A 26974-nucleotide genomic window follows, 5' to 3' on the forward strand; every position below is an offset into this window, starting at 1 on the left:
TATGGCTGTAGTGTTCCTAGCATTCGCCATAAATGTATCAATTATGGACTATCGATTATTTGTACGAAATGTACATTGATGCCGTCCATAGCGAATGATAATGCAACGCTAATTAGTAATTAAATGATTTCTTGAAAAAAATCCAAATATGTTGTGTTAAATGAAAATTAAATCAATTTATTGCAAAAGGGAGCAACATTTACGAAAGAGAGTCGAAATGTAGCAAAAATTTAAAATATGATACAAAACAGTATTGCATAATGAATTCGAATAATTAGTATAATTTCATACATTACATACATTAATTTCTTATATCTAGGTGTACTGTGTTGGACAACACTATCAACCTAATTTGGTAAAAAAAATTTAAGATTTTGTTAACAACATATTACATTTCATTGGCCGTAGCAGTTCAGATTTTTTACAAGTGAGTTGATTTCACCTGCTTATAAGAGAAAAAAACGCTTTGAATATACTTAACCTAACTTAACCTAAACATATAATGTATTAATTGTGGCAATAGAAGATTGTAACGATTTTTGCCTGAAATTATTAATTATTTTATTTGACATTTGTTCCAATGTTTCGACATTGTATATTCTATGTAACTTATTGGTACTATTCCAGGGAGGAAGCTTCAGAATCATTTTCAAAATTTTATTCTGAACCCTCTGCAGAGTTTTCTTTTTTGTATTACAACAGCTAGTCCATATTGGCACAGCATACAGCATGGCTGGCCTGAAAATGTGTTTGAAGATCAAGAACTTGTTCTGTATACAAAGTTTTGATTTTCTATTAATAAGGGGATAAAGACGTTTTACATATTTGTTAGATTTGGCTTGACTGCCCTCAATGTGATTTTTGAAGGTTAAATTCTTATCTAGCATGAGCCCTAGATACTTAACTTCATCTGACCGATTTTCTGGAACCCCTCTCGTCGTGACAACATGTCTACTTGAAGGCTTCAAATAAAGAGCTTTTGGTTTATGTGGGGATATTATGAGTTGAGTTTTGGAAGCATTAGTAGAAATCTTCCATTTTAGCAAGTTGAATTTCGTTCGTTGCACTACGTTTAATTGCACTTCGTTTTAATTGGGCTCCCGTTAAGTGGGCTATAGCCCACCTAAAACGAAGGCAAACGTCACTTTCTGACATAAACCGTAATTTGTCAATGTTGGTAGCGCTGAATTTCTATTGTAATCAATTATTTGACAGCTCAAAACTTAGCCCGATTAGTGAAAGTCTTTCACTAGGTGGGCTACGGGTTTAGTGCAACGAACGAAAGTTGACTGTATGCAGAAAAAACATACAAACTTGTTTTCTTTTTTTTTTGTTTTGAAAAAATATTCAATCCAGATGCGAAATTATTGTATAATATTGGTCCCAAAATGCTGCCTTGAGGAACACCAGCTCTTACAAAAAGTCTTTCAGACCTGGAGTTCTGATAATTAACCTGAAGTGTACGATTTGACAGATAACTTTGAATTATTCTAACAAAGTATATTGGAAAAATGATGTTTTTCAATTTTACAATCAAGCCTTCATGCTAAACACTGTCAAATGCTTGTTTTTAATTATGAATCGTGGTTTACGGCTAACCAGCCGAGTGGAAGTTTAACAACTACCGAAAAGCTAAACATTACATATACTTTGCAATTGTATTAAATGGACAAATTGATGTGAAGTTTTTATTTATTTATTTACTGCTTCAGTCAACAGGTGAAGTTCCCACCCTAAGTCTAAAAGCACAAAAAATCTAAACAAACATTTCACATGAATTAACGTAAAAATTGTCTAAAATTACACTTATTTGTTCCACGCGATACATTAAAATTAAACACATGATAACAACTATTAAACACACGGCACATGCTACGCATTGGTTCGTGAAGGCCATAATTTGTTCTGGCGGAAGGAATGTTCAGAAATGGATGAAACCGGAGATTTCCGCGACGAGTGTTGATGTCCAATGAACTGAGCAGCAGAGGGCTGTCTATTGATCCTTGCAAAAGGTCAGAGATGAAGCACGCCTTTGCTACATTGCTTCTAGGTTCAAGAAAGTCCAGATCAATAAGTTTACAGCGGCTTTCATAGCTTGGCAAGTTCAGTGGATCTCTCCACCTAAGTCGGCGAAGGGCGAAGCGCACGAATTTGCGTTGAACGGCCTCAATTCGTTGAATCTCGTTCCTGTAGAATGGTGACCATACAACCGATGAGTATTCCAGGATAGGGCGTACAATTGAGCAGTATAAAGCTTCCAGGCAATAAACATCGGTAAACTTTTTGCTGAAGCGGAACAGAAAACCCAGCTGCGCAGAAGCTTTCGAGACGATGTAAGCAACATGATCCTTAAACGTCAGCTTAGTGTCCAATAGAACGCCTATGTCCTTCACCGTAGTTACACGTTGCAGTTCGACACCAGCCAAACCATAATTAAAGTGTAGAAGTGTGCGTCTGCGGCCAAATGAAATCACTGAGCACTTGGACACATTTAGGGACATCCTGTTGATATTATTGCTGTGTGCGTTTGAAATGCAAATATCAAATGCGGAAACATCAAATGCGGTAAGATTTTCAACAAGGAAGGCGAAGTCAAAATTTTATTTTCTTTGCTAGGTTGGCGGTGATATGCATCATGGTTGCTAAGTATCCTTTGATTACTTTGTGTTACCGCATTTGAAGCCCAGTTAGCCTGGATTTGCACGTCAAACGCAAACAGCAATACACCATTCTGCGAATATTTCCAACTGATGTCGCAAAAACTCAGAATCTTGCGGTTTATTGATTGTGCAGTAAAGCTTTATATAATCAGCGTAAGAAAGTTTTAGGCAGTCCAGAATAAAGTTGACATCGTTCATGTAAAGCAAAAACAACAAAGGCCCGAGGTGGCTGCCTTGAGGTACGCCAGACCAAACCGAGAAAGGCATTGAAACATGTTTGCCAATTTTGACGGACATGCTTCGTCCAGTCAGGTAGGATTTCAGCCAGAGAAGCATGTTGTCATTCAAGCCCAGTTTGTCAAATTTTGCAATTGCAATTTGATGGTTCATCTTATCAAACGCTGCCGATAAATCGGTGTGTATCGCGTCTACTTGGTGACCAGATTCTATTTGGTGTATCACGAATGAGGTAAAGCAAGTCAAATTGGTTGTCGTTGAACGTCTAGACATAAAGCCATGCTGATTTGGCGATATGTAATGAGAGTAGCTCTGAGTTAGTTTGCGAAGAACAATTAACTCAAACAATTTAGATGTTGAACTCAATGCAGCAATTTCACGATAATTCGAAAAGCTCTGTCTACATCTTTTTTCAAACACTAGAAAAACATAGGAGTGTTTCCAGCAGTCCGGGAAAACGTTAGTACTTAGAGATGTGTTGAATAATTTTGCCAGCGGCGATGCTAGTGAATTCATACAGCGTTTGTGGCCTAGAGAAGGTATGCCGTCAGGGCCAAGTCCAGTACACGATTTCAGTTCCTTTCCAGCCGAGATGACCATGTTGTCAGTGATAGTGAACTGCTCTACTGATGCAGGTAGTCGAGGAATATTTGTGGTGGCATTGGCTGTCTTGAGGGTGGAGATGCTCATTGATGAAAACGTTGCTGAACTGGGTGCGAAAAAGATTTGCAATGTCCATGGTGGAATTGAATTCGTTCAGGCCATCGGTCATCGTAGAGGGCAATCCGACCTCCTTTCTTTGCTCATTTACATAACGCCAGAAACTTTAGTTTTGCGAAAAAGTTACACGTCTTCTCAGTGAGAATCGAACTCACGACTCCCTGACAAGCATGGGAAACATTCACTCGAATATTGCATTTCTCTCGCTCACATCCACAAGCGGTCAAGAGCGAGATTGCCGTTTTTACGACCAAGCTGAGTGTTTCAATTTCCAATGCGCTTTCTTCTTGTTCGCCGAGCGACAAGTTAGACAAAAACGTCAACAGAATGATTCACTACCGACTCCTTGTGCCGAAGGCATCCGATTGCTGTAGCGAATGATTCTTTACATTCCGATTCCGCACGAGTGACATTCGTATTTGAGAGCTGAAGAGCGTTCACTGACTAGTAATACATAAGGCGAAATGTTTCAGTGAACGCAAAATCTGTACATTTCGCAGGAAGCTTTCAGTGATCGAATGGTGAACGCGTTCTTTCGTGTCTCCAATTTAAGAGAGGATAGGTGCTCTCTCCGCTTCGTATATCTTTTCATTTTTGGTTTATCTCAATCGTTCACGATTCGTCGGGATTGCGCTCATCCTAGTAGCGTTCGGCAGTCATTGAACATTCGGTGGCAGCAGATACTTTGCAGATATTTTATCGGTAGCGTTCGGGTGAGTGGGTGAATTTTCCCATGCTTGCTCCCTGATCTCTAGTTAGGGCGCGTTACCCCTACGCCATGAGAGGACTCATGGACGCAGAAGTTAACCTGAATTTGATTTCAGCTCAATAATCACGTTGTAACGCTTTCTTAGCACACAACGTACAGCAGCTTTAGCGCCACTCTCGGGTTAGAGATACTGCTGACGCTTTTCAAAGGTCCGGCTAAGAGACTCTTAACACGGGCGAGTATTTTAAGTGGCTCAAACACGCATTTTTCTCCGACCAACCCCAAATGGAAGCTCTAACGAATTAAGAACTGGAAAAAGAATCACCAAATAAATTAAAAAAAAAACGAATTTAGGAAAGCCTTAACCAATTATGCAAAGACAGCGATGTATTGAGGTGAAGCTGTTGCGTTTCGCAATTTTATAATAAGCACTTACAAACTAATCCTACTTTGAGCTCAAAGGGGTGAAAAAACTTACGGTTTGTCTTACAAATTGTGTTCTGACGTTGGGGCCCAATCGTCGTGTTGCTCCAATCGATGTCGCGTGACCTGCAGACTGCAGCTCTGGAGATTTGATGGGTGGCTGACGAGGTATGATGGTCGGTTGGGGTGCAACACGTTGGTGTATCACGGTCGCTCCCTAGAGCGCCAGATCGTATTGCTGACCTCTCAGCGCGGAGCTGAGTGATAAAAAGAGAGAGCGCGACGGCTTTCGCGGCTTCTCTGCAGTCTCGGCTAATGGGGATCCACTGAGTGCTCCACCCTGGCTACGGGTGTCGTTCGTACTGGCACTGTGAGATCACTCGGCGTCTGGGGAACTCAAGTCGATCGTCGATGAACGGAAGGCGATGGGCTTGAGCGTCGCTGGGAGAGTCGCAGCGTTCTCCTGTAGCGTGCGGGATGTTCCTCTCAACGATTTCACCGGAAGGGGATGAGCACCGTCGCGCGTAGGCTCGCGCTGATGCGCGTGAGACCGTTGATGCGCGTGAAAGCGGCGATGCGCTTGAAAATCTCGATGCGCCGCTTGGGGATTCTAAATCCCAAAATACAAACCCTTCGTTCAGAGAAAGCTATCCCATAACGAATTTAGAATGCTTCCTAAAAGCTTTGGATCACACACTGGCTTATCTATGCTTTTTTATGCTTATCACTCACACAGTGTACTATGTTAATCAACGGATTAACTATTATCCTGCAAACTATAGAATTTGTTTAGTTTGGATCTACCACTAAATCTTCAATTCTCACCTCAACTATTCACCAAGCACAGAACTGGTTTATAGGTATTAAGTATCTTTCTCTAATCGAACTGAACAGAAACTGGCCTACGTGTGACTCAATCGCTTGCCTTCACAAAAGTGATTTGGTGGCATTCCCTTCTACATGCCTCAACTCAGGCTCAACAATACAAATTCGCAAAACTAATAAACACCTATTGTTCAAAATTCGCAGTGCTAAAATATCTGCAATGCAGATATATCTCAGCCAATCCATATCTGCCGCGTAGCCCGATCCGAAGATACTTTTTTTTCCAAACATTACATTCATTATTTCTTATATCTAGGTGTTCTGTGTTATTAGACAACACTATCATCCTAATTTGGTAAAACAAATCTAAGATTTTATTAACATTTTGTTAACAAAATATTACATTTCATTTGCCGTAGCAGTTCAGATTTTTTACAGGTGAGTTGATTTCACCTGCTTATAAGAGAAAAAAAAAGTTTTTAATATACTTAACCTAACTTAACCTAATCATATAACGCATTAATCGTGGCAATAGAAGATTGTAACGATTTTTGCCTGAAATTATTGATTATTTTATTTGACATTTGTTCCAATGTTTCAACATTGGATATTCTATGTAACTCATTGGTACTATACCAGGGAGGAAGCCTCAGAATCATTTTCAAAATTTTATTTTGAATTCTCTGCAGAGCTTTCTTCCTGGTATTACAACAGCTAGTCCATATTGGTACAGCATACAACATGGCTGGCCTGAAAATTTGTTTGAATATCAAAAGCTTGTTCTTAAGACAAAGTTTTGATTTTCTATTAATAAGGGGATAGAGACATTTTACATATTTGTTACATTTGGCTTGAATGCCCTCAATGTGATTTTTGAAAGTTAAATTCTTATCTAGCATGAGTCCTAGATACTTAACTTCATCTGACCAATTTATTGGAACCCCTCTCATCGTGACAACATGTCTACTTGAAGGTTTCAAATAAAGAGCTTTTGGTTTATGTGGGAATATTATTAGTTGAGTTTTGGAAGCATTAGGAGAAATCTTCCATTTTTGCAAGTATGAAGAAAAAATATCCAAACTTTTTTGCAATCGACTACAGATGACACGCAGGCTTCGTCCTTTGGCGGAGAGGCCTGTGTCATCCGCAAACAAAGATTTTTGACATCCCTGAGGTAACTCAGGTAAGTCAGATGTGAAAATATTGTATAATATTGGTCCCAAGATGCTGCCTTGGGGAACACCAGCTCTTACAGGAAGTCTTTCAGATCTGGAGTTCTGATAATTAACCTGAAGTGTACGATTTGACAGATAACTTTGAATTATTCTAACAATGTATGTTGGAAAATTAAAATTTTTCAATTTTACAATCAAACCTTCATGCCAAACACTGTCGAATGCTTTTCTATGTCTAGAAGAGCAAGACCAGTAGAGTAGCCTTCAGATTTGTTGGAACGGATCAAATTTGTTACACGTAAAAGTTGATGAGTGGTCGAATGTCCATGGCGGAATCCGAACTGTTCATTGGCAAAAATTGAATTTTCGTTGATGTGGGCCATCATTCTGTTCAAAATAACCTTTTCAAAAAGTTTACTGATGGAGGAAAGCAAACTGATTGGACGATAGCTAGAAGCTTCTGCAGGATTTTTGTCTGGTTTTAAAATTGGAACAACCTTAGCATTTTTCCATTTGTCAGGAAAATATGCTAATTGAAAACATTTGTTAAATATATCAACTAAAAATGATAAGCTACTTTCTGGAAGTTTCTTGATGAGGATGTAGAAAATTCCATCATCGCCAGGAGCTTTCATATTTTTGAATTTTTTAATAATAGTTCTCACTTCTTCCAAATCAGTCTCCCAGGCATTTTCGAAAACGTTCTCTTGATTGAGAATATTTTCGAACTCCTGAGTAACTTCATTTTCAATTGGACTAGTAAGTCCTAAATTAAAATTGTGAGCACTTTCAAACTGCATAGCAAGTTTTTGAGCTTTTTCGCAATTAGTTAGTAATAATTTGTTTTCCTCTTTCAATGCCGGTATAGGCTTCTGAGGTTTTTTCAAGATTTTAGATAATTTCCAAAAGGGCTTAGAGCCGGGGTCCAATTGAGAAATTTTATTTTCAAAATTTTTGTTTCTTAATTGAGCAAAACGTTTCTTGATTTCTTTCTGCAAATCCTGCCATATAATTTTCATAGCAGGATCACGAGTGCGTTGAAATTGCCTTCTCCTCACGTTTTTAAGACGGATCAAGAGTTTAAGATCATCGTCTATAATCACGGATTCAAATTTTACTTCACATTTTGGAATTGCAATGTTCCTGGCTTCAACAATGGAATTTGTTAAAGTTTCAAGAGCATTGTCAATATCAATTGTAGTTTCTAAAGAAATGTTAACATCAAGATTAGAGTCAACATACGTTTCATATATATTCCAGTCGGCTCGTAAATAATTGAAAGTGGAGCTGATAGGATTGAGAATCGCTTCATGCGATATTTGAAATGTAACAGGGACATGATCAGAATCAAAATCAGCATGAGTAACTAATTGGCTACAAAGATGACTAGAGTCGGTTAAGACCAAGTCAATCGTAGATGGATTTCTAGAAGAGGAAAAACATGTAGGGCTATCAGGGTATTGAATTGAGAAATATCCTGAAGAGCACTCATCAAATAAAATTCTGCCGTTGGAATTACTTTGAGAATTATTCCATGACCGATGTTTGGCATTAAAGTCACCAATGACAAAAAATTTTGACTTATTGCGTGTCAATTTTCGCAAGTCAGTTTGAAGCCAATTAACTTGCTGTCCAGAGCATTGAAAAGGCAAATAGGCAGCTATGAAAGTATATTTACCAAACTGTGTTTCAACAGAAACACCTAAAGTTTCAAAAACTTTAGTTTCAAATGACGAAAACAGTTGATGTTTTATACGCCTATGAATGATGATTGCAACTCCCCCACATGCCCCATCAAGTCGATCATTACGATAAACAAAAAAGTTAGGATCTTTTTTAAATTTGGATCCAGGTTTTAAATAAGTTTCGGTAATTACTGCTATATGCACTTTATTAGCTGTAAGAAAATTAAACAGCTCGTCCTCTTTACCATTCAGAGAACGAGCATTCCAATTTAAAATATTTAAATTATTATTTGGATCCATTAGAAAAACGTAATCCAATAACAATTTTATTTGTAAATTTTACACCTACTTGGACTGCTTCAGTCATAGTGGTGGCTTTGAACATTGCATCAATCATTAGATTCAATTGTTCAGTTAGAAAATTAAAATCAGAGGCAGACATATCATCTGATGATTTCCCATTGGAATTTTCGGTAGACGAAGAAGCGGGGTAGGAGTTACCTGTGGCGGTAGGGTTTTTTTCCATTTGATTTGAAACAAGTAGAATGGGTACTCATGGAACGAACAGGGGAAGAGTTCAAATTACCTGCTACGATATCGGCAAAGGATTTACCGTGGGTAGATACATTCGAAATTGAAAGATTCGAACGGCTACCCGACGGATTAAAATTTGTTTGTGAATGAGCATGATTATGATCTTCCTGGTGGGTATGATTCCTAATCAAGCGATCGTTAACTGAAAAATGAGCATTGTTCGATACTCTACCAGGCAAATTCCGGAAACGACCGTTATCGTAACGGATATTATCCTTCATCTGCTTGGCACGAGCTTCAACGACTCTTTTGCGTGAAATGCATTCCCAAAAGTTAGCTTTGTGAGGGCCCTTGCAATTGGCGCATTGAAATTTTCTGGTATCTTCTTTCACAGGACAGTCGTCCTTAGCGTGAGAAGAACCTCCGCAAATCATGCATTTAGCATCCATGCGACAATTTTTTGTACCATGACCCCACTTTTGGCACCGACGGCACTGAGTGGGGTTCTGGTAATTTCCTCCAGGTTTCTGGAAATGTTCCCACGTCACACGGACATCGAACATAAGTTTAGCTTTTTCTAAAGCTTTAATATTATTTAGTTCTTTTTTGTTAAAGTGAACTAAATAATATTCTTGAGAAAGCCCTTTCCGAACAATGCCAGATTGGGTTCTCTTTTTCATAATGATTACTTGGACTGGTGAAAATCCAAGTAAATCATTTATTCCATTTTTGATCTCTTCAGGTGACTTATAGTCACTTGAGAGACCTTTCAAGACGACTTTGAACAAACGTTCAGTTTTGTCGTCATAAGTAAAAAATTGTGCTTCTTCTCTTCAAGATATCTGAGAAGAAGTTCACGATCTTTAAGAGTTTCCGGCAAAACGCGACAGTCTCCTTTCTTTGCGATTTGGAAGGAAACCTTGATTCCCCTAATGGAGTTCAAGATCTCCTGCCTAAATCCCCCAAATTCGGAACAACTGACCACGATAGGCGGCACTCTTTGCTTCCTCACTTGAATCAAAGAGCCTGGGCTAGAGGCTGCTTCGATTTGGTGTTCGGAAAATTTGTCTAGAGCATCGAACTGATTGCTCATTTCAATACAATTATTCATTTCACCCTTGGAAGAAACTTCGCATTCCGGGGAAGCGTCCTTTCTTCCATTCTTGCCACGTGTAGTGACAGTTTTAAAACCCACTTTTTTGGAAGGAAGTAGTGAATTCAGAGATTCACCCTTCCTTTTGTTAGTTGTTGATACCATGTTTAGTTAATAAACGAGAAAGACGTGACCTTCGAGAGGTTTTTTCCCTAGACGGTGTCCAAGAAGGATTACCACCGCTAGCTTTCGCCAACGGGTCCAACGAAAAATCGAAGGCACGGGTCCAAACAAGGATCGTAAAGGGATCAATAGTAGAAAAAATAGTACTGAAAAGTACTGTTTTAGTAGCACTGAAAAGTACCGTTTTTAGTTTTAGCACTGAAAAGTACTGTTTGTGTAGCACTGAAAAGTACTGTTTTATTGCTTTAGGTAGTTTTTAAGAAAACTTCCAAGAGCAGAGAGAATTCGTGTACGCACAGCACGAAGGTACGATGCGCACTGATCCGAAGATACTCTTTCGCATTTCCTCTTATGGTATGCGCCGCGATCCCTATTGCAATCCTTAGTGCTGGGGGCGTGAGCCATCTCACTCCGCATGCACTCATACTCTACACTTCGTTTAACTACCTGTATCTGGACGGTGGGAGAGAGATTGGGTGGACCATAGATTCCGTCACGCGAGTGTCGCAATTCCTCTTTTTCTTAAGAGATGGCACTGCCACATGCTGTCAGTTGCGCAATATTCATATTGTGATGGGATTCCTAAGGAATCACATAGCAATGCATTAGAAAGTCGTTACAACGTGGTCCTTTTTCGCAAAGTGCACCTCTTTCGGAAGAATTAGATGCCCATCCAAACACAACGCTTTCTATATATACAGTACTGGACAGAATAAAGTACGCATTGGCCGTTTTCCCATACAAAATGGTCAAGTTTGGAAATCTGAATCTCAGCTTTTAGTGTTCCGATTGATCTGAAATTTTCACCACAGCCTAGATATAACATAGATTTTACTCAATTAAAAAATCACGGCATTTGAAACACAATCTTTTAAATTATTAAAAATCTCTCAATTTGCAAAAAATGAAAAATTGATTTTGAAAATATTTTGAATACAATCAGTTTTACCGAAAAATGATGTTCTGCAAATTTGTGTGTCTTATCCAATTGTACATTTTTGCAGAAAGACATATTGCTCTAAATATTTTCATTTAAACATTATTTTTACTTTAAAATTTTGTCATTTTTATCAAAATTTGAGATTTGCGATAACTTAAAAGTTCGTTAATGAAAAACTATGAATTTCTAGCCTAGCAAATTTGCGGTTACTTTCAAGCTGCGGTGAAAATTTCAGGTCAATCGGACAACTAGAAACCGAGATATAAGACTCCAAACTTGATCATTTTGTATGAAAAAACGGCCAATGCGTACTTTATTCTGCCCAGTACTGTATATATCCAATGCTTTCAATAAACTCAAAAATCGGGTATCACTGAAATAACCTTCTAATATAAAATTAGCAACTTACGCTCTCGAACTTATTATTAAAAAAATCGGTAAAATAAATTTTGAGTGTAATAAAAAAATGCATTACTTCTCAAACATATTTACTTGACCTCTATAAACAATTTTACGTTGAAAAAATAACATACTATCACTTTGAATGTCTATTTACAAGCATATAAGTCAATGAAATAGGGTTTTACGTAGTTCCTTGAGTAAAATAAATTTTAAGTGTAATCAAAAATAAAATATTTCTAATATTCACCCAAGAAAAAAAAAGTCGAGTCGAGCAGTCGACAATGAAGAATTCTGTAAGTCGCAGACGAAATAGGCCTATTAGTCAAGATAAGCAACATATTAGAGTTTAAAGGTATTTGCTCGCCTTACTATTTTATTTTTTTCTGTTGCAAAAGTGAAGTGTTAAAGTTCAATTAGTAATTTTTTCTTAAACATACTCTAATAATCTCTTCCATTAATTTAAAAAAAAAGTGTAGAGCTATTCACATAACTTCTATAAGCAAATTTATTCCGAAAAAGCTACGTGTCATCGCTTTTAATTAAGGCAAACAAGCTCATAAGTCAATGAGTCTCGTAGTTTCTTGAAGTGTTAGATCATTTTTATTTATTCTCAAACAAGTTCACTTAACTTCTATAAGCAAGTTCAAGTCGAAAAAACTACTTAGCATTGCTTTGGATATCGATTTACTCGTGAAACAGGGTTTTTAGGTTCCTTAGGTAAAATATATTTTGAGTGCTATCAGAAGTTTTTTATTCAATTTGAATGATTCAAACAGCTTTACTTGACTTGACTTCTACAATAAATTTAATGTAGAAAAATTTACATACCATTGTTTTGAATTTTGAGCTACCGATGAACAGGTTAAACAAAGGTTTTTCCGTAGTTTTTAGATAAAAACAAATTTGGAGTGTTTTCAAAAATGTATATCTTTATTCAAATTTATTAACTTGACTTCTACAATCAATTTTATGGAAACAAAACTACATGTCATGGCTTTGAATTTTGATTTACAGGCAAACGGAACCAAGAAATAGGGCATACCCATTAAAAACCTTTTGACTATTTGTAATATTATTTTTCTCTGAAAGACATAACTTTAAGCATTGAAGTGGTAAAAGATAGGTTACCATAAATCGTATTGTTCATCAAAAAGTTATGTTTTTTTAGCTTAGCTTAGCTTAGACTGACTTAGCCTGGGACACGGTTATATGAAAAATTTAGAATCTCGCTCCAGTCCACTTTTTGGATTGCATTTTGGTCACATAACAACTGTGCAAAATTTCAGCTCGATCGTTGAAACTATATTATGAACACAAATCACGATAGGTATTTTTACGATGAACAACATTGTCGAAGACCGGAAAACAATCCGACACTTGTGAAAAAAGTTTTTAAGCACAGACTATTCGGAAATTTTGCCCGATTTTGTTATGATTGTTATTGCTTTACGTGCTAATCAACGTCGCCTTGCCAATAGGTTTTCATTGAATAACTTTTTTCACAAACGTCGAATTGTTTCGCGGTCTTCGGCAATATTCTTCATCGTAAAAATACCTATCGAGGTATGTATTCATAATTTTTATAGAGGTCAATGGGCGCCCTCTGGCGATTTTTATTTGCAAAAGTAAGTTTTCCCATAGTAAATCCCAAACAAACTTTGAACAGCTGGCGCTAAAATATAGTTTCACCCACGAGCTGAAATTTTGCACAGTTGTTATAGGACCAAAATGCAATCCAAAAAGTGGACTGGAGCGAGAATCTAAATTTTGTCCCACACTACTGACTACACATATCAATGGTTGCTATTCCGTGATTGACCGAGGTCAGTGAAAATGCACAAAGAATCAACTAGAAGATCGGCTGGGATTGGCCATAATCTTCTTCAGTGTGCATAATTCAGTGCCTCTATTTATACATGGTCAATAACGGTGCCGGCCACGTCCTTGCAGTCAGGTGGGATTGGGGGAAGGAATGTTAGTGTGTAACCTTTGCTATTTGGAGACCGTGTTTGCCTCTGCATCTCCACAAAGGTTACAATCAAAAAGTTATGGTTTTTTTTAAGTTAAAGTTATGATTTTTTTTTAAATCCGTATAACGTTGTTTTATGATCATCGTCTTCTACAAGTTTTTTTTCATAGTACCATCAGTGCAGCAGTATCCGCTCATGCCCCTAATTCCGCTCACTAGTGTGAACATTGATTTTTCGTGTCAAAAACCAACATATTTCGCATGTTAATATTTTAGCAATATTAACAACTTTCAAATGAAGTTAAGACGACTCTAAAAGTATTTTTATTTGATAAAATATTTTTTTTATATTGAAAACACAAGACCTCGTGAGCGATTATTGGATCACTAGGTATTTTTGTGTGTTTCAATAACCGCTCACGCAAAAAAATAAAAAAAATAAATGCAAAGAAATGTCGATTTTAGTATACAGTTTTCTTTATTGCAGTAGTATATATGGTTTGACCATAAAAAATATTAGGATAAATAACGAAATTCGAGTGAAACGTCATTCTTTTGATGCCAATTTGAAGTTAAATATCGTGGGCAAGCTCGAGGTGGTTTTTAAATCTATTTGGGAGCTTATAAAGATAAAAAATGCGATATTTATATCAAGTATGATGATCTAATGGGCTAATTCGTAGTGTTACATATCTTGGCGCAAAAAAGCGCAAGTGAAGCCATAGTACATCGAATATTATGGAATATTTGCCACACATTGAAGGGTAAATGATAATTTTAGAGCGTTTCCCAGATATCTTGAACTGCCTTTGAAAAAATGCCTTATTTTTGAAGGAGCTCTACATACACTTCTTGACATTTTCAAATGGTAAACATGTCAAATATGGTTTAAAATATCTTCAAAACAAAGCTTAAGGTATATTCTTTCGAATGAGACCGGTTGAGAAAGGTTTGGCCATGATCTAGTACAGAAACTACAATTTCTGTAGAACAACCTTCACGAGATTTGAAGAATTCAAAAGGGTCAATTTCAGCTGACATCTCTCCAGGTCACATGCTTTGGGCCACTGTGCGCTGATTACCTATACTTGGAGCGACATTGTGACATAAAAATAGTATTGATCGACACAATCTCGGACACAATAGTTATTTCATAATAAACATTTGAACACATAACTTCCCTTAAATGAGCGGAATCTGGTCCACTGATAGTAGCGTAAGTGACAGTTAATCGAATATTAAACTTTACATCTACAGTCAACTCTCCCTTACTCGATATTCTGTATCTGGATGCTTTGATAGTTCTGTAAGTCGATACCTCTCTAACGCGATGCTATCTGTTTCAGTTTTCCATGCGAGTCTACCTCTCTAACTCGATATTTTCATGAAAAGTTCCAGATATTAATAAATTTCATGAATTTGATTATTATATTTAATTGGTAGTAAAATTAAGGTTTACTGCCCATTTCTGAGTGACAAAATTTTCAATTTTTGGAGACCATCACATCAGGTATCAGGTATCAGAAGGCCGGCTCCAAAGGCACGTTCCCCACCAGTTGAGAGATTTGTGCCATCGCCATATTTGAGCTTATTTCATCATCTACCCGATGGGAGAGAAAAGGGAAGGGAAAGATGGGAGGAAATAGGAGTGGGGTCCCTTGAAGAGGGAAGATCGCATAAGCGAAATGAGAGCATGTAGCTCCATACCACAATGGATTCGAACAGCGCCCTTAAAAGGGCACTGCAAAACGCATGAGCGTAATTAGAGCCTATAGCTCATTACCACAGCGGGTTAAGAATAACAGAATATCCTGAAGATTCAGGCTTCTGTATTCAGTTTCACTTAATAAGTGTTTACCCAGTAATTGCAATCGCATTTGCGTAAAAACTGGACAGTTACATATCAGGTGATACGAAGTTCCATAATCGGAGTCACAACTATCACACACAAATGAGTCAGCACGCTAAATATTTGCCATGTGATAGTTGAGTCGGCAGTGGCCTGTCAACGCTCTGACCAAGAGACTGCAATTCTGCTTTGACAGATTTGTTAAATACTTCGCCCCCCTTGGAGATGGCTCAGTAATGTACAATTTTGTTTGCCGATACGACTCCAAACTATTCTAATATTGCTTGTGCTGAGTTGCCACACAAGAATCAATCTGAAGCTTCACCCAGCACTTCGAAATTGGAATAGCCGGCTCAGGGCCGATGAAGTCATGCGGTGCTCCATCGCGAGCTAGCTCATCAGTCAATTCATTTCCAGCGATGGAAGAATGGCCAGGTACCCATACAAGGTTTACAGAGTTAACTGAATTCAGTTCCTCAATTTGAGTTCGACATGTGATAACAAGCTTCGACCTTGAGTTGGCCGAAGCGAGAGCTTTTATAGTAGTCTGACTATCTGAACAGAAATATATGACTTTACCCATTACGCGCTGTTGAAGTGCTGATTGCACTCCACATATAAGGGCAAATATTTCCGCCTGTAAAACGGTGCAGTTTCTACCAAGTGAGTAAAACTGATTCAGTCTTAGCTCACGAGAATATACTCCTGCACCAGCTCTACCTTCAAGAAGGGAGCCATCAGTGTAACATACTATATTGTTTGATATACTTCTTTCCAAATAGCCAGACGTCCACTCTTCCCGTGAAGGCAATTGTGTGGTAAATGTCCTGTAAGGAAAGCGACAAGCAATTGTGAGATCACTTCGCCATCAAGCAAATCCTTTAGATATGGCCCAATTTTGATTGGATTGTGCCAAAAAGACGTAAAGGTCGAATTCCATCGCGGTTTCGTCTTTCCGTAAAAAGAACAATAGATGTTTTATTCGGGTTAACCGAAAGGCCATATTGGCGACACCAACTCTCGACTACCTGAAGAGCACTTTGCATCAGGTCGAATAGGGTGCTTATGCACATACCAACTATCAGAGCTAGATAGTCGTCGGGAAATCCATAAGTTGGAAAACCGCAATTATTGAGTTGTGTAGCATTCATATTCAATCTCACAGCATAAAACTAAACCCTATCACATCACATAGTCACATTCCAGAACTTTCCACAACTCAATAGCGTATCTGCTACAAGCTTCCACAAAAGTGGTGATGAGACTCCCCGTTGGGGGCATCCGCAAACACTCAATTTTAGAATCGCTGCTTGACGCAATGTCGAGAAGAGATGTCGGTTTTTGAGCATTTGATGAATCCAATTGGTAATCATTGTAGGTAGCCCATGATTTCGAAAGACACGTTCCAAGAAAACACCCAAGCAGGATTGGATAATGATGATAATGATTCCTCATCTGATACATGCCAATTCGAAAACGGGCGAACTTTGGACCTGTGTTTCGCTAGTCTTCAGGATGTTGCTCCAGATATCTCGATTGCCCTAAATGTTCTAGTAAAATTTGTTCCGCATCACCCTCCACTCCTTTTAGTGATGAACAATAATGAATTGGTTACATTAACAAAGACCGTTGAGTCTGTGTACTATGACTTCAATAAGGCAGATTACGAGAGTATCAGCATTGTACTTCATTCAATTGACCACGAAAACGTTGAAGGAGCAACGCAAACTTTTTCAAACGTTTTATCTTACGTTATTGACAGACATGTTCCCAAAAAGGCCGCAAAAGCCTCTGAACATGAACCCCTGGCAATCTCGTGAATTGCTTAAAGCTTAAAGCGGAAAAAAAGAGCAGCTCTACGAAATTATTCTAAATACAAAACGCTTCCATTGAAAGAGTACTATTTGCAAATTAATGGTCTGTATAAGAACATGAGTAAGGCCTGTTATTCTGCTTATTTGCAGAATTTGCAAGCGTCAATGAAAGCCAACCCAAAAGTATTTTGGAATTACGTATTTTGGAATGTGCGGCTGCTTGGGCACGTCAGAAGTTAATCATCAATATTAACCTCCTTTTCCCGAGCAGCCTAGATAGCCGCGTAGTGTCGGTAGCGGTTGTTTCAACTGGCTAAGAATTAACACTACGGACTGCCTGTTCCGGTGGTAAAAGTCCACCTCACAGGTGACCCCTAATTTATGGTGTGATGCGTACCGTGCCTAGGAATGAATGGTTAGGGGGGTCTAAATAAAACCTAACCGCTAACGGAGCCTGTGGGGTACCAGGGCGCCCTCCACAGTATTGAGTCCTTCCTGTGCTACCCGGAGCAATGGTGCAGGTGACCTTGTGTTTCTCCGAGATAATCAGCTGCCCTTCTTCAGTCTCTATCCTGAGGCTTAATAAGGGTGGAATTATGAATATAATATAATTTAAATTATCACCTATATGGATTCGCATTATGCGTTTTACACAGTGTATTCTGTGCTCTTTCGCCTTTGGCGACTTTAAATAGATACCGATCTGGTTTTTTCGTGCTGAGATTGTAAAAGCTTAATCCTGCCTAGTTTGGGTAGTGGCTACGGTTAGGTTAGCTCAGATCAATCTTCAGCATAAAAAAACAGCAACGATCAATCTTTGCAGACTCATGCAAAATGGTGCAGCCCAAGTGGCGCTAGTTCAAGAACCCTACTTTCGTAGAGGGAACTTCTATCTAGGTAACCTTGTGGACCCAGTTTTTGCTACTTTTAGCAAACTTGAAATGGCAAACTCGCGCTCCATGCCCCGCGCATGCGTGCTCGTTAATAAAGCAATCGTTGCTACACTCATTTCTGAGTTAACTACCAGAGATGTATGTGCTGTCACAATCGATGTTTGTGTTGGTGACCTCAACAGGAAATACGTCTATTGTTCGGTATATTTACCACATGATGAACCATCCCCAACGGATGACTTCAAACGAGTTGTCGTACACTGCGTAACAAAAGGCCTTCCGCTGATTGTGGGCAGTGATGCTAATGCTCATCACATCATCTGGGGCAGCTCGGATATCAATTTGAAAGGCTCCAGTCTGATGGAATACTTAAGTAGTACAGACCTTGGATTACTTAACATAGGCAATCGCCCAACCTTCATAGTTTCTAATAGAGAAGAAGTGTTAGACATAACGCTCTGCTCGAATAGAATCAGTCACGAGTTGACGAATTGGCATGTATCAGATGAGGAATCATTATCTGATCATCGCTACATCTTCTTTGAACATTCAAATGTAACTGCACAGACTTTGCGTTTTAGGAATCCCCGGTCAACAAACTGGGAACTCTATATTGAATTGGTTGCGACCAAATTTCATGGATATTCTCCGTCCATTGAAAATCCAAGTGATCTGGATGATGCAGTTGATACTACAACATCCTACATTATGGAAGCTTTTGAAGAAGCATGTCCTCTGCGGTCTGTAAAGACTACAAGAGGGACCCCATGGTGGAATTCCGATCTGACTAGACTCAGGAAACAATGTAGAAGGAGTTGGAACAGACGCCGTTCAGCTGGATCAGAGTCGTTCAAGTCGGCTCGCAAGGCTTACAAGAAGGCTCTTCGTTCTGCTGAACGATCCGGCTGGAAAAACCTTTGTACAAATGTTTCCAGTTTGAGTGAAGTCAGTCGGTTGAACAAAATTCTTGCAAAATCTAAGGATTTCCAAGTGACTTCACTTCTTCCGATGAAGAAGTTTTGGAATGTTTATTCAATACACACTTCCCCGGATGTGTGGACATAGCATCTACGGATGAACCAAATGTCTTTTCATGTAGTTACGAGTCTCTGGCCTCGGCTCGCAGTATCGTAACAACTGAATCGATTCAATGGGCACTTAATAGTTTTGCTCCTTTCAAATCTCCAGGAGCGGATGGGATTTATCCTGTTCTGCTCCAAAAGGGATTTGAGTCTATCAAACATGTTTTGAAAAAGCTACTTGTAAGCAGTTTTGCTACCGGGTACATTCCCAGATCCTGGCGTGATATTACTGTAAAGTTTATCCCAAAAGGAGGACGTGCGTCGTATGAGGAAGCGAAGAGTTTTAGACCAATCAGTCTGACCTCTTTTCTTCTGAAATGTCTGGAACGCATTATCGATCATCACATCCGTGATGTTTATTTGGCAAACATGCCTCTTCATGTGAATCAACATGCTTACCAATCTGGAAAGTCCACTGTGACTCTTTTACACAAAGTTGTATACGATATCGAGAAAGCATTCGCTCAGAAGCAATCGTGCTTGGGTGTTTTCTTGGGTGCTATGTACATATAGGGTGCTGATGCAAAGTGCTTTTCAGGTAGTCGAGAGTTGGTGTCGCCAATATGGCCTTTCGGTTAACCCGAATAAAACATCTATTGTTCTTTTTACGGAAAGACGAAACCGCGATGGAATTCGACCTTTACGTCTTTTTGGCACTGAGATTAATGTGACTGATCAAGTATGTCGGAGTCATTCTAGATTCCAAACTTTCATGGACACCTCACATTGATTTCAGAGTCAAAAAAGCTTGCATGGTCTTCGGTCAATGCCGGCGAACCTTTGGTAAAACTTGGGGCCTCAAACCCAAATATATCAAATAGATCTACACAACAGTTGTTCGACCAATATTGGCATATGGATGTCTTGTGTGGTGGCAAAAGGGCGAAGTGAGAACAATCCAATCAAAATTGGGCCATCTCCAAAGGATGTGCTTGATGGCGATGTCTGGTGCGTTCTCTACAACTCCCACAGCAGCGCTCGAGGCCCTTTTCGACGTTGCGCCACTACACATATATCTTAAACAAGAAGCACTTTCTTGCTCTTACCGTTTATGGGTACTGGATCTACTGGAGAAAAATCCAGTGAATCGTAGATCTACACACACTTCGTTGTTTCCACTTTTGGTGAATTGGGACAAAATTGTCCTTGCTCCAAGTGATCTCACAATTGCTTGTAACTTTCCTTACAGGACATTTACCACACAATTCCCTTCACGGGAAGAGTGGACGTCTGGCTATTTGGAAAGAAGTATATCAAACAATATAGTATGTTACACTGATAGCTCCCTTCTTGAAGGTAGAGCTGGTGCAGGAGTATATTCTCGTGAGCTAAGACTGAATCAGTTTTACTCACTTGGTAGAAACTGCACCGTTTTTCAGGCGGAAATATTTGCTCTTATGTGTGGAGTGCAATCAGCACTTCAACAGCGCGTAATGGGTAAAGTCATATACTTCTGTTCAGATAGTCAGGCTGCTATAAAAGCTCTCGCTTCGGCCAACTCAAGGTCGAAGCTTGTTATCACATGTCGAACTCAAATTGAGGAACTGAATTCAGTCAACTCTGTAAACCTTGTATGGGTACCTGGCCATTCTTCTATCGCTGGAAATGAATTGGCTGATGAGCTAGCTCGCGATGGAACATCGCATGACTTCATCGGCCCTGAGCCGGCTATTCCAATTTCGAAGTGCTGGGTGAAGCTTCGGATAAACTCTTGGGCGGCACTCAGCACAAGCAATATTGGAATAGTTTGGAGTCGTGTCGTCAAACAAAATTGTACATTACTGAGCCATCTCCAAAGGTGGCGAAGTATTTAACAAATCTGTCAAAGCAGAATTGCAGTCTCTTGGTCAGAGCGTTGACAGGCCACTGCCGACTCAACTATCACATGGCAAATATTCAGCGTGCTGACTCATTTGTGTGTGATAGTTGTGACTCCGATTATGGAACTTCGTATCACCTGATATGTAACTGTCCAGTTTTTGCGCAAAAGCGATTCCAATTACTTGGTAAACACTTATTAAGTGAAACTGAATACAGAAGCCTGAATCTTCAGGACATCCTGTTATTCTTAACCCGCTGTGGTAATGAGCTATAGGCTCTCTTTACGCTCATGCGTTTTGCAGTGCCCTTTTTAGGGCGCTGTTCGAACCCATTGTGGTATGGAGCTACATGCTCTCATTTCGCTTATGCGATCTTCCCTCTTCAAGGGACCCCACTCCTATTTCCTCCCATCTTTCCCTTCCCTTTCCTCTCCCATCGGGTAGATGATGAAATAGGCTCAAATATGGCGATGGCACAAATCTCCGAACTGGTGGGGAACGTGCCTTTGGAGCCGGCCTTCTGATACTTGATACTGCTCCAGATATCTCGATTGCCCTGAATGTTCTAGTAAAATTTGTTCCGCATCACCCTCCACTCCTTTTAGTGATGAACAATAATGAATTGGTTACATTAACAAAGACCGTTGAGTCTGTGTACTATGACTTCAATAAGGCAGATTACGAGAATATCAGCATTGTACTTCATTCAATTGATCACGAAAACGTTGAAGGAGCAACGCAAACTTTTTCAAACGTTTTATCTTACGTTATTGACAGACATGTTCCCAAAAAGGCCGCAAAAGCCTCTGAACATGAACCCCTGGCAATCGTGAATTGCTTAAAGCTTAAAGCGGAAAAAAGAGCAGCTCTACGAAATTATTCTAAATACAAAACGCTTCCATTGAAAGAGTACTATTTGCAAATTAATGGTCTGTATAAGAACATGAGTAAGGCCTGTTATTCTGCTTATTTGCAGAATTTGCAAGCGTCAATGAAAGCCAACCCAAAAGTATTTTGGAATTACGTAAGATGTCAGAAGAAAGAGAATAGATTGCCATCAGTGATGAAGTTGAATGATATCGAAGGATCGAACGAATTGGAACATTGTCAGCTCTTTGCCACAAAGTTTTCTGGGGTCTTCACCAATGAACATCTGGAGACGGAGCAAATAGTTGCTGCCGCTTCCAATGTACCACTCAGTGGCCTTTCGCTGAATGCAGTAAATGTAAGCAACGCCATGATCATCGAAGCAGCCTCACGCCTAAAATCGTGTGGTCCTGATGGTATACCCTCCGTTCTGGTGAAGAAATCCATCGAGAACCTAGTCACTCCTCTTCAGCATATATTCCAGCTTTCTTTAAATACCAGTACTTTCCCATCGCTATGGAAAAGTGCATACATGTTTCCTGTACACAAGGAGAGCGACAAGAGCAACGTCGACAACTACCGTGGCATTTCTGCCCTCTGCGCTGTTTCGAAGCTGTTCGAATTGGTGATACTCGAACCTATTTTCTTTGAATGCAAGCAGTTCATCTCCGACGATCAACACGGATTCATGCCGAAGCGGTCAACAACAACAAATCTGCTCTGTTTTACTACTTACGTAATCGATGGAATGGCACACGGATTGCAGACGGACGCCATTTATACGGACTTATCCTCCGCATTTGACAAAATCGACCATGATATCGCTATCGCCAAATTGTCGAGATTGTCGAGAGTTCTAAACTGGTTCCGCTCTTATTTGACCGGCCGTCTACTCAACGTAAAGATCGGAGACCATCTCTCGGACAGCTTTGCTGCATCGTCTGAAGTTCCCCAAGGAAGCCATTTGGGACCGTTATTATTCATCCTCTATCTGAACGATGTAAATAAGCTTTTGGAAGGACCTCGCCTATCATACGCAGACGACTTCAAAATTTTCTTGAAAATTGCCAAACCAAACGATGCGAGTTTTTTACAAAAGCAGTTACTCATATTTGCAAATTGGTGTGATCTGAATAGGATGGTTTTGAATGCTAAGAAATGCGCTGTAGTCCCCTTTTCTAGAAGTCAGAACCCAGTTTTCTACGATTACAGTTTGTCTGGCGAAAAGTTAAGCAGAGAAAGCTGTATGAAAGATCTTGGTGTGATACTGGACTCCAAAATGACTTTCAGGCAACATGTATCCTACATAACTGAGAAGGCGTCAAGGAATCTTGGACTTATCTTTCGGATAGGAAAGGAATTTAGAGACGTGTATTGCCTGAAATCCCCGTATTATGCCCTAGTCCGTTCAGTGCTAGAATACGGATCAGCTGTTTGGAACCCTTGCTATCTGAACGGATCTGATAGGATTGAAAGAGTTCAACGCAGATTTATGCGGAATTGCGGAATTTACCGTGGCAAAACCGTTTTGAACTCCCACCCTACGAAGATCGTTGCCAGTTAATTGGATTGGACACTTTAAGCTTCCGAAGAAACGTTATGTGTGCTCTGTGTATTTTTGATGTATTGTAGGCGCGTATAGATTGTCCTGATATATTCTGAGATATCTACCGTTTCAAGCGAGAATCCGAAATTTGCGAAACAATTCACTTTTTAGGATTCAATTCCGCCGCACAAACTACAGTTTAAATTGTGGAATCACCGGTCTGCTGAGAATTTTCAACCGCGTAGCTTCCGTTTTCGATTTCCACTATTCTAGAGCTACTTTAAAGCATTTATTTGTCACGACATTTAAACGATTTATGTAAACCTAGTTTTATCATTGGGACTACCATAAGGTCTGTTGATAATAAATGTATAAATAAATAAATAAATTCGTGACTAATTCTATTCGACCAGAGCGTTATTTCTAATGCTTCTTCTCTATTAGATACCATGAAGGTTGGGCGATTGCCTATGTTAAGTTATCCAAGATCTGTACTACTTAAGTATTCCATCAGACAGGAGCTCTCAAATTGATAGTAAAATTAAGGTTTACTGCCAATTCCTGAGTGACAAAATTTTCAATTTTTGGAGACCATCACATAGGTAAATGTGGTAGAATTTTATTATTTTTCACGTGAGAATTACTATTTTGATCGTATTTTGTCAAAATAATTGAATTCATTGAATATAGTTTAAAATTTGAAAAATATGTGTTCTGTATTTCGATACCTCCCTAACTCGATGGTCCCTTCAATATCGAGTAAGAAGGAGTTGACCGTATTAGTTTTCTGATTACTAATTCTGATTCCTCTAGCTATAGGGGTTAGACAAAATTAATGAGTTAGGCAAACTTTTGCTTAAATTCAAATGCTTATAACTTTATGATGAAATTGAATGCAGCCAGATGCAGTGGCCACCTGACACCGAAAATGTTCCGGATTTTCCGAGGTCATATAAAAATGTCATTTTTTTCTGTCGCTTGTATTTTTGTACGATGTGAAGTTGTATAGATGTTTACAATTTTCCTAGAAACTAGAACTGATAGGAAGTTTAATGCCGGTGGACGCATTAAGATTCGTTGAAAATCTTCCGAAGTATGACCATTTACGTAAAACTATCTAAAACTAACTATGTATTATTTCCGTAAACGTATCTATTATCGAACAGCATCCATAAAAGAAACAAAACTTCGTCTTTCGTATATCAAATGAAGTTTCACATTTCGTTTAAAAATTCGTCAATCTAACAGCATTTTCTGTTGTTCTGATTGTCTTGAAATTGCATTGTTTCAGAAAGAATTTTAACGTCGGTTCGCCGTATTGGACAAACAGTCATCCAAAGCATTTCTGTTCCATTCATCGTTATGTTTATAAATTTATAGTCCTTCAATTTCAACTGTATTTTACAAACAAAAATCTTCATTTCTGTCTAAAAATATTTGATAAAAAAATGTAAATTTGTTCTAAAATTTTAAGGTGAAACAGTTTGGAATACAACTTCTAAGATTGCACCAAAACTTAAAAGGCACTAATCTCGCGAAAGAAGCATCCAATAACAGTGCACGTTTTATTTTGGCTTTGTGCACTAGCAGAAAGCTTAAAATAAGAAGATCTGCAACGTTTGCCTACTATTTCTCTAGTTTAGTGCTTTTGGAAACGTGAGTAGGGGCACAAGTCGGCCATTGTGACGGCCATCTTTGGATTCCGAGATGTTTCACCTTAAAGTTTATATTTGAATGTTATCTGAATGTTAAGGTGATAATATTTAAAAACTGCTTTTGTAATTATATCTGAATCTATTTCTCTTTGAAACATGCCAATTTAACATTTACCGTAAAGTGTCCTAATTTCAATCAATTTCGTTCTCGTCGTTTCGTTTTGAATGAAGCGAACGGAATTAGACGTTGTCAAAAGAATAATTGAAAATAGAGCACATCTCGATATACACGATTTCATTGAAGTCAACCCTCTTTTTCCCGTATACTAGACGTAATTTATGGATAAAACTTAGTAATTGTAGGAAAACCATTCTACAGCAAAATGTTATGTTCTTACTTCCCAGCGAGATCAATGGCATACTGATTTGTTACAAGACAACGCTGGTCGCCCACCGTGCTCCACCGAGTGTTCCATCCAGACAAAGCATCACTGATCTCGAGAGAACGATTGAAGATCTGAAGATTCAAGCAGCTCACGATAAGCCAGTAAGTATCAACGTACTTTTTGGGTTCTTATAGTGTTGCAGTGCTCTTTTGCTGAGCTTTTCATAATAACCTGGGCAGAAGAAACAAACAGTACCTACAGCAAAACTCGAGTGGAACACGCAGTGAACCGTATCACGCGTTCAATTTTTCAGTTGATGGTGTGCACATACATAGAGTTCATTGAAGGTTTCTTCTTGCTTGCTTATTTGTGCTTCTAGCAGTTTGGGCGTTGTGATTTATTTGCTACTTCCTTAATTCTAGCTACCTGCTGAACCTGTGGATCATGACTATGAACAACTACTGCCAACCTATCAACTTTCACCGAACCGCCCGGCACCCAGACCTCCGGCGTATTCTACCGGAACGATGAACGTTCACACTGAAATGGAAGGAGTGCCATTCATATTGAATCCTTCTCTATGTAAATATACATTTGAGGTAAGTTGCCTGATCTAACTAGGGGAGGAATGTAAAATTTTAACCTTATCCATTTTTAGATTCCTCCGCTGTACACCGTTGATAGTGCAGCAGTAAAAGAATATGATTTTCACCTCGAGCGACAAATTCTCTGCACCACCAAGACAACGAATGCTCAAAACAAAAATCCGTTCTTCCACTAACATCTGCCGCTTATTCATTGTTTGCCAAGGAAAGTGATCTTTCGCAATTTGCGAGATTTGAAAGTATATACATTATAATATTATACAAACCCACGTCATCCCTTTAGGTTACGATAGGTAATCTTTCAAGTACTTCCTTGTATTGTTCTAACCGTTTTGACCCATGTCGTCCCAATTTATATCCAGTTAGAAGCGTATTTTTCTACCTTTTGATAGAATCGATTAACCGCTCTAGGCAGCCATCTAAGGTAAAACCTTATCAGTAGAGTATGCTTAGAGAGTTGGAATGAGAGTTTATTGCCCATTTGTATTGGTTTAATATATATACATTGAAATTTATATTTAAACCGAGATTGAAACAACCCGCCACTGAACGTCAATCGAAATAGAACAGTTACCGTTACAAACGAAAGTTGCATTTTACAGAACCACGTTTTACCAAACACCACGAAGAGTTGATCCATATTATCATTTTGTTATACTCCGGCATGTCCTTGCAAACGAATTTCCACACATCCATTGCTAATGTAGTGCTAGGATATATATGATCCACATCATCAGTAGAAATAAGCACGATTGATTGTTCATGTTGGTGGTAATACCTTACGGAACTGATCTGAACAAAAAGAGACAACAATTGGCACTGAGTAGAACTTAGATTTTTGTATTGTTTAGTGATATACTATTGGGTTTACTGTTAAGTAATTGAAAAGTATTGACCACTCA

General features: G+C 38.9%; 1 protein-coding gene across 1 annotated transcript in view; it reads left to right on the plus strand.

Moving 5' to 3' along the window:
• LOC5579837 (multivesicular body subunit 12A) overlaps positions 1-26974 on the plus strand; it is a 28376-nt gene extending 1402 nt beyond the window's left edge. Inside the window, 3 exon segments of the mRNA XM_001651462.2 lie at positions 25487-25628; positions 25890-26066; positions 26126-26974. Of these exon segments, the coding sequence (XP_001651512.1) occupies positions 25487-25628; positions 25890-26066; positions 26126-26248 (442 nt within the window). The 3' untranslated portion in view covers positions 26249-26974.

Source organism: Aedes aegypti, chromosome 3 (assembly GCF_002204515.2).
Source record: "Aedes aegypti strain LVP_AGWG chromosome 3, AaegL5.0 Primary Assembly, whole genome shotgun sequence".
Lineage (NCBI taxonomy): Eukaryota > Metazoa > Arthropoda > Insecta > Diptera > Culicidae > Aedes > Aedes aegypti.